Source organism: Oryx dammah, unplaced genomic scaffold, assembly GCF_014754425.2.
Source record: "Oryx dammah isolate SB20612 unplaced genomic scaffold, SCBI_Odam_1.1 HiC_scaffold_14, whole genome shotgun sequence".
Lineage (NCBI taxonomy): Eukaryota > Metazoa > Chordata > Mammalia > Artiodactyla > Bovidae > Oryx > Oryx dammah.
Window position 1 is genome coordinate 4763635 of NW_024070198.1, and position 17154 is coordinate 4780788.

General features: G+C 35.6%; 1 protein-coding gene across 8 annotated transcripts in view; it reads left to right on the plus strand.

Moving 5' to 3' along the window:
* Positions 1-17154, plus strand: part of PCDH15 (protocadherin related 15) — an 874191-nt gene that overhangs the window by 469504 nt on the left and 387533 nt on the right. For all 8 annotated transcript variants that reach the window (XM_040254669.1, XM_040254668.1, XM_040254664.1 and 5 more), the window contains 2 exons: positions 549-661; positions 13844-14050. In XM_040254669.1, coding sequence (XP_040110603.1) covers positions 549-661; positions 13844-14050 — 320 coding nt within the window. The remainder of the gene's footprint in view (positions 1-548; positions 662-13843; positions 14051-17154) is intronic.

Sequence of the window (17154 nt, forward strand, 5' to 3'; positions counted from 1 at the left end):
ACTAAAGTAAATCAAAATATGTTATTTTATATTTTAATGCTTTTTATTTAAAGTGATTGATATAATAAGATGAATACTTATTTTAAGAAAAATGTTTGTCCAGCTATAATAGAATATTCTCATTTTAATATTCAAGCATCTTGATATTTGGTACAAATTACTAGTCATCTTTTGCTGTATGTTGAAAGACCATGCAGGTTATAATTAAGATGTATGTACCATTAAAATACAATTTTATAATTCAAAATTTGTTATCAATGAACTTAATATCTCTTTTATATAATGAAGCTTCAAATTAATTAAAGATTTCAGTTAATAAAAATATTTGGAAAATCATACAAACAAGAAATAATGCCATCTTCTTATTCATAAACTAATTAGAGATAAACCACATTTTCATCTGCTTTCCTTAGACTGCATAATTTTGAAACTTAATTTACTAATGAATTTGTGAATTTGTTCCTCAGTTAATGAAAAGAAATAGATAAAGCAGATACACATATTACTTATTGTTCTCTATTATGTGCTGAAATGTCAATGTCTTTCAGGGACTCCTGAGGATTACCCACGATTTTTTCATATGCATCCTAGGACTGCAGAACTTAGTCTCCTGGAGCCTGTAAATAGAGACTTTCATCAGAAGTTTGATTTGGTTATTAAGGTAAATTTAACTAATTGCTTAATGTTCTTGTGTTCATAAATATAACTAATGTTCTAATGTTCTTGTGTTTATCAATAAATTCTGTAGAGACTACTGCAGAAGCTTTTATACTATAAAAATGAAAATTAATTTGAACTGCAATTAGCCAATTTTTCTTTAAAATGGTGAAGCACAACAGTTAGAATACATGGCGCTGCTTTTCTTTAACATAACTTTATATATTAAACTGCTATTCAAATAATGAATATTTTTGTATGTATTAAGTACCCTGATCAAAGGTATATGATTTACACACTATAATTTATCACATCTTCTAACATTTAGTTTGGTTTTTGGTTTTTGTCTGTTTGTTTCACAAAGTGAATTTAGCTTTTGACCACAAAAGCTTAACCAATTAATATATTTTAAAAGTACCTGGATTTATATATACATATTTTTTTATTTTAATGGGTGCTTCCCTGGCAACTCAGATGGTAAAGAATCAGGCTTCAATACAGGAGACCCGGGTTCAATCACTAGGTTGGGAAGATCCCCTAGAGAAGGGAATGGCAACCCACTCCAGTAGTCTTGCCTGGAGAATTCCATGAACAGAGGGGCTTGGTACAGTACAGTCTACGTGGTGGCAAAGAATCGGACACAACTGAGCAACAATGTGTCATGCTTTATCTTGTTTGTCCAGAAATTATTTTAATATATGTCTCATTATTTCTTTAATCTGAAAGAGCATCCTAGACCACAAAAATTTTCAAAGCTAAGGGAATCTATTTGGCTTACAGTTTTGGTTTAATATCTACTATATTGTAACAAAATCATTAAAAAGGTACTGTGGAAACCCACATGATGTGTTAGTTAATTCTTAAACACTTTACTGAGAAGGTAAGAATTGAGCTGCCTAACAAAGGAAGAATATGAATTTACCAAGTAGAGATAGGGGCTGGGAGAAGAGCATTCTAAGTAAAAGAACAAATATAAGCAAGGACACACAGTAAATCTAGTGTGTGTTGTCTGAGTTTTTCATGGCTACACATACAAAATTTAGATATGCAGCCCTGTGACATTAAAAATGCTTTTAAAGTGTTAAAGGAAAGGAAGGGAAGGACGCTTACTGAACATGTGTGTCATACATGTTTTATGTATATTTTTCATTGAGTTGTAGTCACAATCTTAGTACTTTGCTTATTGGTACAAATATGAAAGCTAAAGTTCAGATGGCAAGTGACTGAATCAGAATTACATGATGAATAAGCAGCAGGATTGAAATTCAAATTTAAGTTTATCTAAGCTAAAGCCATACTTATTTTACTTCACTAAGATGCAGCTGCTTAGAAATGGTTGTCTGCGTTTAATTATGTCAGTGCAACTGCAAACAGTAATACAGAGATACATTTGATTTTAGCTCAAATTAGGATATATTTTGTTGGCCCAATTATATTACACACTCAGATTCTGTATTTGTTTAGTGTTTCTTTGTCTGTGAAGAACGTGTATCTAGAAGGAGGAGAAATCATATAAGCTGATAAATCAAATACATCAACTGCTAACAGAAGGAAATGTAAAACTCACTAACAAAGCACAGATTAAGGACATTTAAATTAATCTGGGGACTCAGGGAAGATTTTCTGGAGATTACCTCAAGCTAAATTTTGCTTTATTGGACAGATTTGGCTAATGAATAAAACTGGGAAATGTGTTTGAACATAAGGAAGAACAGAAGTGAAATCTTGGAGGCATGACATATCAGGCTACAAGTAGTTAACAGAGAAGTGAGGTATAGAGCAAGACCATGGAGAGAACCTTATGTTCAATTGCAATTTCCTTAGATTTCATTCAGTACGAGTTTGGGAGTCATTCAACAGAGAAAGACTTCTTTTACCATTTGTGCGAAATAGTGATGGATGAGATTCACCTTGCATGATTTTATTTTAATTATCATTGGACTATATAAAACTACAAAATGTGTATCCATTGTCTCCTCTGGATCTACCTGGAGCCCTGTGGTGCTGTACTCTGTGGGAGTTAAGAAACGATAAAGCACTGTTTTCAAACTGCCTCATTTGAAACCTGAAATCAATTATTTTTTTTTATTATCAAAGTCAGTTGTCCTGGTGTACCCAGGTATAGTGAAACTCAGTCCATCAATTATAGAAACAAAATCAATTGGAACAGACCACAGATAATTTTTTATGTTTTAATAACACTTTATATTATTAATGGAAATTTCTACAGACATTATTAGATTCAAATTATTGTTCTGTATGCATCCAAGGGGATAATAAGCAAAGGTATCAATCTGTGAGAATAATAATATGCCACCTGCTTGAATAATAGCTGAGTATTGTGTCTTTGTATAAGGATCAATTGAAATGCTACAATTTGGTAGTTCTCGTCTGTAGTAAGACTTTCAATTTCTTCCCTTTTTCTTATTTTAATAATGCTTCATTTTCCACTGGTCATAATTTTTTTTTATTGGACTTGATCCCAATTTCTGTTTTTGAGGCTAAAGAAAAATAAAATGAAGTATCCTCTTCTAGACTTTGAAGAAGAATTCTACTTTAAAAAGCTGTATGCACATTTAACAGCCAGTAATTATCACAAATAAGAGATTTGTCATCTTCATTTTATCTATTTCTGCCAGTGATTTCTTTAGTATAGTGGTAAACAACAATGAAAGGTGAAGCTAGGAAGAAAAGATGGAGTAGTTCACCAACTATAGAATATTAAAAGATTAAAATACATGTAATTCAAAGAGACAAAGATGTTTCTTTTCAAAACGAACATCCTATTTCAGATTTTACATAACTCCAATAATTTAAGTATACTTTAAAATGAAATACACATTTTGAACAAGAATCATAGCCAGTCCTGGGTTTGCCCAGGACAGTTCACATTTATGCCTATTGTTCTTGTATAATTATTCATAACACTTCTTTCATCTTCAAAAGTGTCCCAGTTTGGATGAAAGGTTATATGATCACCATTGTTATACAGCAAAAAAACAACTAAGCAATAGAAACATGAAAGCACATTTTAGATTCTAGATGAAAATGAATTAATTCTTGCATGGAGTGTCTTAGCAAAATCCAGAGCATTCACTTTCATTATTATAAGTGCAGTGGTTTTTAAAAAAATATTAAATATATTTATATTTTTATACTTGATATATTTATACTCTGGGCATCTGAGGATCAAGTGAATTAATTATTAATAATTCACTGCTCTCAGTTTTTCAAACATGATTTTTTAATTTAAATCTCTTTAATTAACAGCTAATAACAAGGGTCATGATGCTATCACAAATATCATTGTATCACGGCCCTTCTGATTTTCATATTGTTGTTCATTGACCAACTTATATTGCATAGCAGGCTAACCTTTAACTTCCTTTCTCTCCACATAATGGACATAGTTAACACTAAGCTCTCATCAATCACCATGTATACTTTCTGTGCCAACCATACTAAGCCACTTGTACTGTCCTAAATTCAGCATGTTCTTTCTAACTTCCAGGAATTTGCTTTTCTTCCTAAGTCATTTCTCTGTCTCTTTAAAAATCAACAGTCTAATTCACATTGATAACTCATTGATGCTTCAGATGCTAAGACAGTCAGTTCCCTTAGAAAAGCATGGCCTCTGATTGAAAGTCCCTCCATATGGTAGCTTTGATCAGTCTATACAGGATTTGCCTGTTTGTTTTCTCCTGATCTTTATAGGAGGGCAGGCAGATTGTATTAAATAATATATTTCTTCAACATTGTGGCCCAAGGCCATACCTCTGTCCATGTATAGCATACAGAAAGTGGTCAATAAATATTTCTTATAATGGTTTTCTCCCTGGCACATAAATAATTTAAGGCTGCTGGATATGGTACTGCATCTTCACTGCATTTAAATACATACATTTGAGAGTATATGTATTTGACAGATTTTATCCTTTCTCTGTCCAGAATAGAAATTCAATGAACTTCTCCAATAAATTAAATCCCAGGTGGTGGGGGAAGCTATATCTGTATTAAGACAGTTTGGTGGCTCAGATGGCAAAGAATCTGCTTGAAATGTGGGATACTTGGGTTTGATCCCTGGGTTGGGAAGATCCCCTGGAAAATGGCACGGCTACCCACTCTAGTATTCTTGCCTGGAGAATCCCATGCACAGAGGAGTCTGGCAGGCTACACTCCATGGGTTTGCAGAGTCAGACATGACTGAGTGACTAACACTTAAAAGCTATTTATGACTGTACTTAAATAAGCAAACAACCCTCCTTCTAAAAATATTATACATATATATATATATAACACAAATATATACATTTTATACATACGGAGAAGGCAATGGCACCCCATTCCAGCACTCTTGCCTGGAAAATCCCATGGACAGAGGAGCCTGGAAAGCTGCAGTCCATGGGGTCACTAAAAGTCGCACACGACTGAGCGACTTCACTTTCACTTTTCACTTTCATGCACTGGAGAAGGAAATGGCAACCCACTCCAGTGTTCTTGCCTGGAGAATCCCAGGGATGGGGGACCCTGGTGGGCTGCCATCTATGGGGTCGCACAGAGTCGGACACGACTGAAGCGACTTAGCAGCAGCAGCAGCAGCGTACATGCATACATATATATATATGTATGTATTACACAGAAAATGAGCCACAGAATTGAAACTGATAAGCGTAAATAGTGGAGTTAATGTGCCAGTTCTCTTGGTGGGTTATATTGCTTTAGTAACTTGAGAGTCAAGGGAAATAGCATACAAGAGATGACTGAGGTCTAAAAGAACAGCCACTACAACTCTTGATCCTGCTCGTGAATGTCTAATAGTACAACTCTAGAAAATATTTGGCCTCTATTTGAATAATAATATTGATTATACTTTACTTCACAGGAGTTCAGTGGGAAACTATGATTCACTGTCTTTAAGCCATATGACATTTGCTAGTTTTGCAGTTTGCTAAATCCTTTCTGAGTGCTCATTAGGGGCCTGACATTTTGCTTGGTGTTGAGGAGACAGAAATGTATGAAAGTGCTGCCTCAAGGAAGTCACAAGTATGAAAATTATGCTTTTAGACGTATTTCCCTTCTGATTTCTACATCCATATGTCCAATTACTGGCTGGACAACTGCCCCAAGTGTTTTGTAGTCGAATCCAATTAAGAATGTAGTAAACTGCCTATCCGTTTGAAACCTGTCTTCTCTCTTTCGATTAACAATAAGACAATCAACCTGTGACCCAAGCTAGGAGTTCCCAGTACTTCTGAGACACGAGATCCCATATGGACCTAACCAGTCACTTTTCAAGTCCTATCCAGAATTTCTTTTAAATGTCTCCCCAACTTTCCATGCCCCCTGCAGTTCTCTACGTTTCATCCTCATGGCCCATAGTCTCACACAAGTGATCTCTAAGGTTTTAGTCTCTTTTTCACGCATCCCGCCTATCTCTCCATATTGCCAATAGGTATTGCTAAAGTAAAAATTAGCCCAGGCTGCTCCATATTGCCTTCAAGCCGATCAAAACATTGCCCAAAGAATTTCCAACAGAAAAACTTTGCTGATTTTAAAGATCAGGTATTAGAGGCAGACAGGAAGTCCCAGATCATTAGTCATCACTTCTCAAAATAAAAAGGATGACATCTCCCATGAACATAAGAGACCTATCAAAATTCATAAAATCTGTTATAGAGATTGTGAAGTATAAGTTGCTATCTTTCTACTATGGTGTATGTATTGTCAGCTTATCAAAAGAAAGAGAGAATTTAAGAGGAGAGAAGAAAACCTTAGATGCTCTCTTTGGGAAAGATTGAATAAGGACTTTCAATGAGCCAGGATTATGACAAGGAAAAAACAAATCAGAGCTGATGTTGTCTGGCCATAGAAGAAAGACAAATTCTATGAATAACATACTTTCATAATTCTGGAAATATTCTAGCTATATATGCCACTCCCTATTCTTACAGATTCCTGTTGAATGAATAAATTACACACATATCCTACATCTTAGTTTAGCAGTTAAGGAAAAAGTAAGCTTGCTTTCTCTGCCCAATAGCAAAATCTATAAGGTAAGGAAGTTTAAGGACATTAAGAGTGGAAGTCCTAGAAACATTTTAGGAAACTTACCCCACAGAAATTTCAGGTATTAGTCCTTATCAGTAATAAAATAACAACCCCTCCATGGACGTCTCTAGGAATAATACACTTTCAGAAATCCACTGACATATTTAATACATTTGCCAGATACTGATCTTTAACTTTTATGTTCTACTTTTTTCAATCTAGTAATTACCACATAACACATTATTTTTGTTTCCTAATAAAGAACACTGTGTCCTTTTATTTACTACTGATTGTTCATATTTCTAAAAATTCTAAGTACTAAGCTAAATCAATTATTATATCAGTTATGAAAATCAATACAAGGAAAGAATATATGATGTCCTCTTTCTCATGTTGTTATTCATCCAGCTAGGTTAGTTAGAACAGATACAGAATATTGCATCTGAAGATAGTGACTGTCCAAATGTGCAAGCTGAGAAAAGACACACAGAGGTTATATTTTACTTGGTCTTTTTTCTTCTTCAGAAGGTGACCTGCAACTCTTTGGAAAAAGAAAAGCAATTTATCCATTCTCGTCACAGTTCCTTGAATTTGGCAAGGCCTTCTTGTCTGCAAAGGTCACTGAGTACAACAGCAAGTCTAAATATTGTAAAAATGTTCACATGAAAGCCTCTCTCTGAGAAGTCCTTGCCATATCTCCCCAAGACACAGCCCTTCACACACAGAAACTACCTTAACCCTCCTACATGGTAATCCACAAGTAACTTTTTTCATAGTTTTTGGTTGCTGTACAGAAAATGAAACTAAAAGGTTATATCTAAAAACTTGAAAGCTAAACAATTTTTCTCACTAGTTCTTTTTTTTGTCTTTGTTTTTTCCCCTAAAAATGGACTAGTACATAGAAGAAACTCTCACACATTACTTTCTAGATTTTGAGAAATAACCCACACAGATATAGATTTTTTGATATTGATGATTTTTTAAAATTCAGATTTTCCAGATGGTCTATTCCAGTCAACCACATCACAGAAACACCTTAGGAGAGGTATCTTCAAGTGGAAAGAATAGTCTGTGGAAATAAAATCAGAATCCAGCCTAGACTTTCACTGAATGGGCAAGTGTAATGTAGGGAAAAATAAGGGGAGACAGCATGAGTTAGAAGCACTCCAGAAAAATGTTACTACACAATGATGATCATAATTTTGTCACTGCCTGGCCTTGCTATTTATGGCCAAGATGATTCTCATGTTCAACTATCAGCCAAATAGTCTGATATATTTGTGCTTAGTGGGAGTTTTCCGAATCTGTGATCTTCCCAAGAGCAACTGGATTTTCTTCTTTAAATCATTCAAAATTGCTTTAGGCATTCCAGTGTGTTTATATCTCAAAATCTAAGCAAATAGATTTTTATTACTGAAAATTATACAGAAGCTCCAAGAATACATGTTTTCATTGTGATAAATTATAAACACAGTGGGCAAATTCTCACATCAAATGAAGATAAAATATACTTCACTTTAAAAATATTTTCTAGATGGAAAACGTGTGAATATGATTTTGTTGTTATACTATAAACCCCTCCAGAGTATATTGTTCACAGTCTTCCTGGTAAAGATCTTTTCTTTTTTGTCAAATAGGAAATGTATTTATTTCCAAACAAGAATGCACTCCTTTACTATATTTGTGACATTACAAACAAATCAGTCATATAATATACAGAACAACACTTTGTGTTTTATCTGATAAAATATTTCATGGATTTTTAAGTACTCATATATTTTTAATAATTGCTATAAATAGGCTCTTTTTACGTAATACAGTATTCTTTATTTTAATTCTGTAATTTTTAGAGTAGTGAAGTCTAAATAAAAGTAATTTGTTAGGTTTTAAAGCAATATAATTGTATAAGAAAGGCCAAGAAGCAATAGTATACACTTGTTTTTAACTATTAATTAGTTGGAAATATTAATATGATCTTTGATCTGAGTGCTTCTCAGGTGGTGCTAGTGGTAAAGAGTCCCCCACCCCCACCCCCCCGCCAATGAGGAGACATAAGAGATATGGGTTCAATTCTTGGGTCAGGAAGAACCCCTGGAGGAGGTCATGGCAACGTACTCCAGTATTCTTACCTGGAGAATGCCACGAATAGAGAAGCCTGGCACACTATAGTCCATAGGGTTGCAGAGTCAGACACAATCAAAGCAACTTAGCAGGCATGCATACTAGAGATCATGGAATCTTACCTTGCTTGCCACCAACCAGCAGGGAAAATAGCTATCTTCATTCTCAGTCCTCTGGTTCAGGGAGCTAGGAGGTTATCAATGTTTGCTTGTTTTGATAATGAAAATTAGGTAGTTTGTATGTCTTAATGGTTTGCTCTTCAAAGTAACTAAATAGTGTATTTTTTATATTTCTGTTTTGGCTTTAGTTTTACTTTGGTTTCGTTACTGAAAATGGGACTCATGCCCAGAAATTCGCCAAGTAAAACCTAGCTTTTAAACATAATGTTTAACTTGTAACTATAGGCTTTGTAGATATAAATAAGGTTATCTTATGGGATTAGGTGATTTTTTAAATACTACCATGACCTGCTTTTTCATGCTTCTCATCTCATTCACTAGCAACTACAGAGGAGCAGACTATGTCAGACTTTTTAGAATTCCTATTTTTATTACATAGAAGAAGAGATGATTGGATAAAAGGTTTCATGTATGAGCCCTCTAAAGAGAAAAGCATAATAGTATTAAATTAAGTGACATATTTTAACTGTAATTCTATCTGGAGGATCTATTAACTTTCTCTCCTTCCATTAATCTTACATTTGGATATTCATTTACATTCTGTAAATTAAGATAATCATGCATCAGTTCAGTGCAGTTCAGTTCAGTTCAGTTCAGTTGCTCCATCGTGTCCGACTCTTTGCGACCCCATGAATCGCAGCACGCCAGGCCTCCCTGTCCATCACCAACTCCCGGAGTTCACTCAGACTCACGTCCATCGAGTCCGTGATGCCATCCAGCCATCTCATCCACTGCTGTCCCCTTCTCCTCCTGCCCCCAATCCCTCCCAGCATCAGAGTCTTTTCCAATGAGTCAACACTTCACATGAGGTAGCCAAAGTACTGGAGCTTCAGCTTTAGCATCATTCCTTCCAAAGAACACCCAGGACTCATCTCCTTTATAATGGACTGGTTGGATCTCCTTGCAGTCCAAAGGACTCTCAAGAGTCTTCTCCAACACCACAGTTCAAAAGCATCAATTCTTCGGTGCTCAGCTTTCTTCACAGTCCAACTCTCACATCTATACATGACTACTGGAAAAACCATAGCCTTGACTAGACAGACCTTTGTTGGCAAAGTAATGTCTCTGCTTTTGAATATGCTATCTAGGTTGGTCATAACTTTCCTTCCAAGGAGTAAGCATCTTTTATAGCCTCTCATAAATCAGGAGACCCGAGTCTGGGCCCTACTCTGTATGGGACTTAGATGTGGTGTGGCCTTTAACATACAACTGACCTTTTGGTTTTTTCATCAACATGAAAGAAAGTATATATTGTCACATTTAGAGGGGCAAAATAATATAGAGATTAAGAATGTAGACTTTGGAGACAGAAACCTAGTTGGCACATCTGAAATACCCCAAAGAGGGCAAAATATATAGTAGAAATCCAAAAATAGTAGCCATATTAACAGCAAACTAAACGTAGAGAAATAACAGAAAGAGCCTTTGCACGTTATTTTTAAAGATATGGGGAAATCAATTGTCTCCATAGATCTAATTTAGTTATTTTCCTCTTTTTGTTGGATCATTTTGTTTCCATTATGCAAATAATACATGTTTTCCTGCCTTCACAGCTGGCAGTAAAAATTAGCAGTATATGAGCTGAATATAAAATAAAATCTTTCATTATTACATAGTTTGCTTTTTGTTTTCCCCTCACCATCCATAAATTGTGTGGGTATTAGAGAAAGGGGGCAAATTATAAATGTGTTACTTTTCATAGCATTACTAGTGTGTCCAGGATATAACATAATGACTTTCTGAACAATTTGAAACAAAATAAAAGGAGAGAGAAAACATCTTGTTCCAAATGACTTGTGTGTGTGAACTGTTCCTGCTTCAATCAGATAAAGGTCATTGGGTTGGAACCCCATATGGACCAATTAGTTTCCTACAGTGAAAGGTGATATTTTCTAGTCAGGGACTATACCTTTTACCCTGGTCAGCTGTGTCCAGAAAGCCTGCTCTAAGTCACAGGGGGAATTTCTAGAATATCCAAGTCTCAGCACAAATTAATCACAACAGCTGGATACAGAAAGAACTTATCTAGACTGGTGGTGTCAGGAACACATATGGTTATGAGAGAAGGAGACAATGTTACATAAAAGGTTGTGCCTTATTTCCAGTACTATTGTCTTTAATGCAGAGCAGGGGCTCATAAACATTTTATGCCCAGAAACATTCTGGCAATCTGCTCTCAGATGAAAATTTAAATACAGAAAATAAATTGCGTAACATTATAAAGGAAATCTAATATATTGAAATAGATATGAAAATAGTAACAAGCAAAGAAAAGTAGTTTTTCTTCTAAATCTATTCTTTATATAAGATTAACAATGGGTTTATTAATTATCATAATTTCATTGTTATAATTAGCATAAATGTATTTAAAATATCTAATAATAATGTGAAGTGACTTTTCCTGGTGCAAACTCACTGATACTACCAAACAGCTCTGTGATTTGTCACCTGCCCTCCAATGAATACAACTGGTAAATTGCAAGAGAAAAAAGAAAAAATTATCTCTAGAGGCCCAATGGTGAAGATAAGGGAGATGGTGAGGACAGGGAAGGCTGGCGTGCAGAAGTCCATGGAGTTGCAAAGAGGACATGACTGAGCGACTGAACAAAGACAAAAAGAGGCCTGATATTAAACAGAGATATGTATCAAACTGCTTATAAACTTTCATGGCCAAATGCCACTGTATTACATAGAAAAGCACTATAGGATTTAAAAGAAAAGATTTAACTTTAACTCTTAGATGGTTTCGAAATACAACCACTGCAAAAATGGAGGAAACATATCAATAAAAATTATAACAGAATTTTAATCTATTTTGAAATATATATATAACACATCTCTTGGTATATGTATGCCACTAAATTATGTCAATGATTACTTCTAAAGTTTGGAGAAGATTTTATAGAAGTCAGTTGTGATAAAATCTTCCCTTATATAATATCTGGATAGACATATAGTTCAGTTCAGTTCAGTTCAGTCACTCAGTCGTGTCTGACTCTTTGCAACCCCATGAATCGCAGCACGCCAGGCCTCCCCGTCCATCACCAACTCCTGGAGTTCACTCAGACTCACGTCCATTGAGTCCATGATGCCATCCAGCCATCTCACCCTGGGTCGTCCCCTTCTCCTCCTGCCCCCAATCCCTCCCAGCATCAGAGTCTTTTCCAATGAGTCAAATCTTTGCATGAAGTGGCCAAAGTACTGGAGTTTCAGCTTTAGCATCATTCCTTCCAAAGAAATCCCAGGGCTGAGCTCCTTCAGAATGGACTTGTTGGATCTCCTTGCAGTTCAAGGGACTCTCAAAAGTCTTCTCCAACACCACAGTTCAAAAGCATCAATTCTTCGGTGCTCAGCTTTCTTCACAGTCCAACTCTCACATCCATACATGACCACAGGAAAAACCATAGCCTTGACTAGACAGACCTTAGTCAGCAAAGTAATGTCTCTGCTTTTGAATATGCTATCTAGGTTGGTCATAACTTTTCTTCCAAGGAGTAAGCATCTTTTAACTTCATGGCCGCAGTCACCATCTGCAGTGATTTTGGAGCCTAAGGAAACAAAGTTTGACACTGTTTCCACTGTTTCACCATCTATTTCCCATGGAGTGATGGGACCGGATGCCATGATCTTAGTTTTCTGAATGTTGAGCCTTAAGCCAACTTTTTCACTCTCCTCTTTTTTTAGACATATAGTAAGATGCTTAAAAACAAACAAAAAAAGCAGGATGTCAAGAGCTAATGTTAAAGGTTGGTGTTCACCCATTTATAACGTGTGTGTGGAGATTACCTAGTAAAATTTATTGGAAACAAATTGTCATCAATTTCTTAATAGCTGAAAAAGTAAAAAAAAAAAAAAAAAGTTCCCAATTCAGGAAAATTTATTTTACCTGAATAACATATTTATGGTTAACTAATATTTAAATTTCTACTGCTACTAAAAATAAATATTTTATTTAAATTTTCTCTGTCCTATATAAGGGGTTTTTGAAGACATTCCATGGGCAACAAATGTAGACTTATTCTGTTAAATTTATGTAGAATTTTGAATTATTTGAGGATTTAATTATTAGTGAGGAACAAGACATGAAAAAGCCAAAAATAAAAACAACAGGTTTTCTGAGTTATGCATCTTTTTTTCTGTCTTTTCCTTAAATATTTTATCAGCAATTCAGTCAAATGTGTTCACTTCGCGGTTTTCTATTTCAGTTCAGTTCAGTTCAGTCACTCAGTCGTGTCGAATTCTTTGCGACCCCTTGAATCGCAGCACACCAGGCCTCCCTGTCCATCACCAACTCCCGGAGTCTACCCAAACCCATGTCCATTGAGTCGGTGATGCCATCCAGCCATCTCATCCTCTTTTGTCCTCTTTTCCTCCTGCCCGCAATCCTTCCCAGCATCAGGGTCTTTTCCAATGAGTCAACTCTTCGCATGAGGTGGCCAAAGTATTGGTGTTTCAATTTCAACATCAGTCCTTCCAATGAATACCCAGGACTGATCTCCTTTAGCATGGACTGATTTGATCTTCTAACTATTTAAGCACTATTATTTCTCCTAGTAATGTGCAATGACAGATAATGAAAGTTCATTGCAGTAATTTCTTTTTTTCTTTTTTTGAAATATACACTGGGTTGGAGGACAGGAAGGCAAAAACTGATGAAGCCTCTCTGGACTTCCATCTCCTCGTGTTTTCGAATGGTTCTTTAACTGTAAAGTGGTTCTTTCTGTAATGATACCAGTTGAAAAGATAATCCTTATATAGAGTATGAAAAATGGCACTGTAAAAGGATTCCATAGCATTCAATGTTTTAATCTTTTTTTCTTTTTTTTACTTTGTTTTAGGCTGAACAGGACAATGGTCATCCTCTTCCCGCTTTTGCCAGTCTACATATTGAAATACTGGATGAAAACAATCAGAGCCCATATTTCACAATGCCTAGTTATCAAGGCTATATTCTGGAATCTGCTCCAGTGGGAGCAACCATTTCTGACAGTCTGAATTTGACCACCCCTCTAAGAATTGTAGCTCTGGACAAGGATATAGAAGATGTAAGTTAAATATGATTTTTGCTCTTATTTTGTTAACATGTCTCTTGGTATATGTATGCCAGTAGGAGGTATAATAAAGATATAATTGCATGAGTTATAGAATAGATTAAAAAAGTCAGCATAAATGAAAATCTTAGTGTTTTAACTCAATTCTCTATCAAGATTATGATAAAAGAAAATACTGTTTGACTCAGCAACTGTTCTTTTTCAGTTTATAGATATTCAGTAGAAAGAAGGAAAGTAATGTTTCACTTGCAGTTTGCTAAAGTACCAGAACAATCTTTTCAATTAATATGTGTTGAAAACTACATTATTACTGATAGGGAAAAAATAATGGCATTATACAATAAGAATAAAAAATCATGAAAGCAGCTCTGGAATGCAATTTGGGAGACTTTTCTGAGATTTATGTTACTAAAGAAAACACATTTTGGGGCAGCTGACTCCCTCCCACTTCTGCCAGTGACTGTTGTGATGCTAACACCCTTCCACTCCATGCATTATTGTCCTCTGTTTTTCTGGTACTGACACTTGCTAAAGCAGTGGGAAATTGTCCAAACTGAACAGATCAGAGTATTTTACCTCCTTAGCTACAGTGACTGCTACAAAGAATGGACAGAAAATCTTTACCAGTCCAATCTAAATCCAACCAGAGGTTGAAAGGGAAAAAAAAAAAAAAAAGGAATTGGAAGACTGGCATCATGTATTAAAGTGGGAATCTGTACTCTTTGTAGCCCAGTTTGCTGACATCATGGAGAAATCTCATTGTCAATGGGAGAGAATGAAGTCTGACAGAGACACACAGAGAGGAGTCCTTCCTGAGTCCCCATTTTTTAGGTTACAATGTCCCCAGATTTATACTAATTCTTAAAGATTTTCCTTTTATTCTCTAACCTACCACATTATTACCCAACATATCTTTTTTTAACATACATTTCTGTCACTTGCAACTTAAAAAATTCCAACTTAGCAATTTCTCCCATCAATAGCATCTAATAAAACTTTGTGATGGTGGAAATATTTTGTAGCTATGTTGCCCACCACAGTAGCCACTAACCATCTGTTGCAGTGGAGCTCTGGAAATGTAACCAGACTGAAATGTAATTTTAGCATTTTGTTTAATTTGAATTATTTAAATGTGAATAACCACATGTTGCTAATTGGACAGCATAGGTCTAGAATGTCCCTAAAATCTCATAACATGGAACTTTGTCAACAGTTTAGTAAATTACAAGAGCACTTCCAGGTTTCTTTTCTCTTTCTGGAAAAAAACAAAAACAAAAAACCTGTAACCCTTAGCAAAATCTGTGACATCTCTTGTGTGCACTCAACTTCTCAGTAAGTGTTTTATTTTACTCTTTATATCTTTCTCTGCTTTCTTTATTCTCATCCTAGCTTTCTTGTCCTTCTCAATCTCTCTGATTTGTTGTTTTAACAATAGCTAACTCACATTGAGATCTTAATACCTGCCAGTGGTTGTTGCTCAGGTGCTAAGTCATGTACAACTCTTTGCCACCCCATGAACTGCAGCACGCCAGGGCTCTCTATCTTTCACCTCCTGGAGTTTGCCCAAGTTCATGTCCATTGAATCAGTGATGTCATCCAACCATCTCCTCCTCTGTCTCCCTCTTCTCCTTCTGCCTTTGATAGTTCCCAGCATCAGGATCCTTTCCAGCGTCAGCTGTTCTCATCAGGTGGCCAAAGTATTGGAGCTTCGGCATCAGCCCTTTCAATGAATATTCAGGGTTGATTTCCTTTAGGATTGACTGATGTGTTCTTCTTGCAGTCCAAGGGACTCTTGACTCTTTTCCAGTATCACAGTTCAAAAGCATCAATTCTTCTGTGCTCTGCCTTTTTTTATGGCTCAGCTCTCACATCTGTACATGACTACTGGAAAGACCATAGCTTTAACTATATGGATCTCTGTCTGCAAAGTGATGTCTTTGTTTTTTAAGGATAGTCTAGGTTTGTCATAGCTTTCCTTCCAAGAGCACTTGTCTTCTAACTTCATGCCTGCCATCACCATCTGCAGTAATTTTAGAGCCTAGGAAGAGAAAATCTGTCACTGCTTCCACCTTTCCCCTTCTATTTGCCATGAAGTGATGTGACCGGATGCCATGATCTTAGTTTTTTAAATACTGAATTTTAAGCCAGATTTTTCACTCTTTTCTTTCACCCTCATCAAAAGGCTCTTTAGTTCCTCACCTCATGAAAGGGTAATACCTGCCAGAAAATATAATAAATGCTTTATTTTGCATTAATTCCCTTAAATCTCATGGCAAACATAATAGTGCAATTTTACATATTGCAAAAGGGGAAATTAAAAAATTTTAAATAATGCCTTTACTCTGATCACAGAGTTAGCAAATGGTGGAGTTAGACCTTGAGCCAGGGTCTATGGGAAAGGAAGTTATTGATTAAAATCAATAACCTTTTCAGTTTTATACATTCTGACTGTAGTCTGACTGTGTTAGCAGCTGTCAATGCTTTCAACTCTTCCTGTTAAAGTCCTTATAAAAACACAATTTCACCTCGCAGTTCAGAGAGGGTTTAGGGCTCTCCTGAAATTTAATATGTTTCATGAGCCTCATGTCACTTAGTGAATACTCACTAAAAAATTCACAGAGCCAACTTAAGAAGTGTTGGCTAAGCTAATATATATTTTTAGGCTTCGTGATGTCCCACAGCTTTTGGTATGCATTTATTTTCTTGCTTTCTTTTTATTTTGAATGCATAATCATTTTAAGCAGTGACTAGTCAGTTTAGAAACATAATAGTTTAAGTCGCACTTGTGTTCGCACTTGAACACAAGAACACAAGTTAAATCCTGAAAAAATTGTAGCTTTAGTTTTTCCCTAAATAGCAAAATTTATGTACTTGTAGTTTCTTGGTGCATTTATATTATTTAGTGGTTGGGTACTAAGCCCTATGCTTGCTTGCACACATTTTTTCCTGGATTGTCGTTCACTTTAAAATTGAAAATGTTAAAATTGAGTTAAAGGGACTTTGAAAAGAATCAGTCAGTTCAGTTCAGTTCAGTCGCTCAGTCGTATCCGACTCTTTGTGACCCCATGAATCTCAGCACGCCAGGCCTCCCTGTTCAT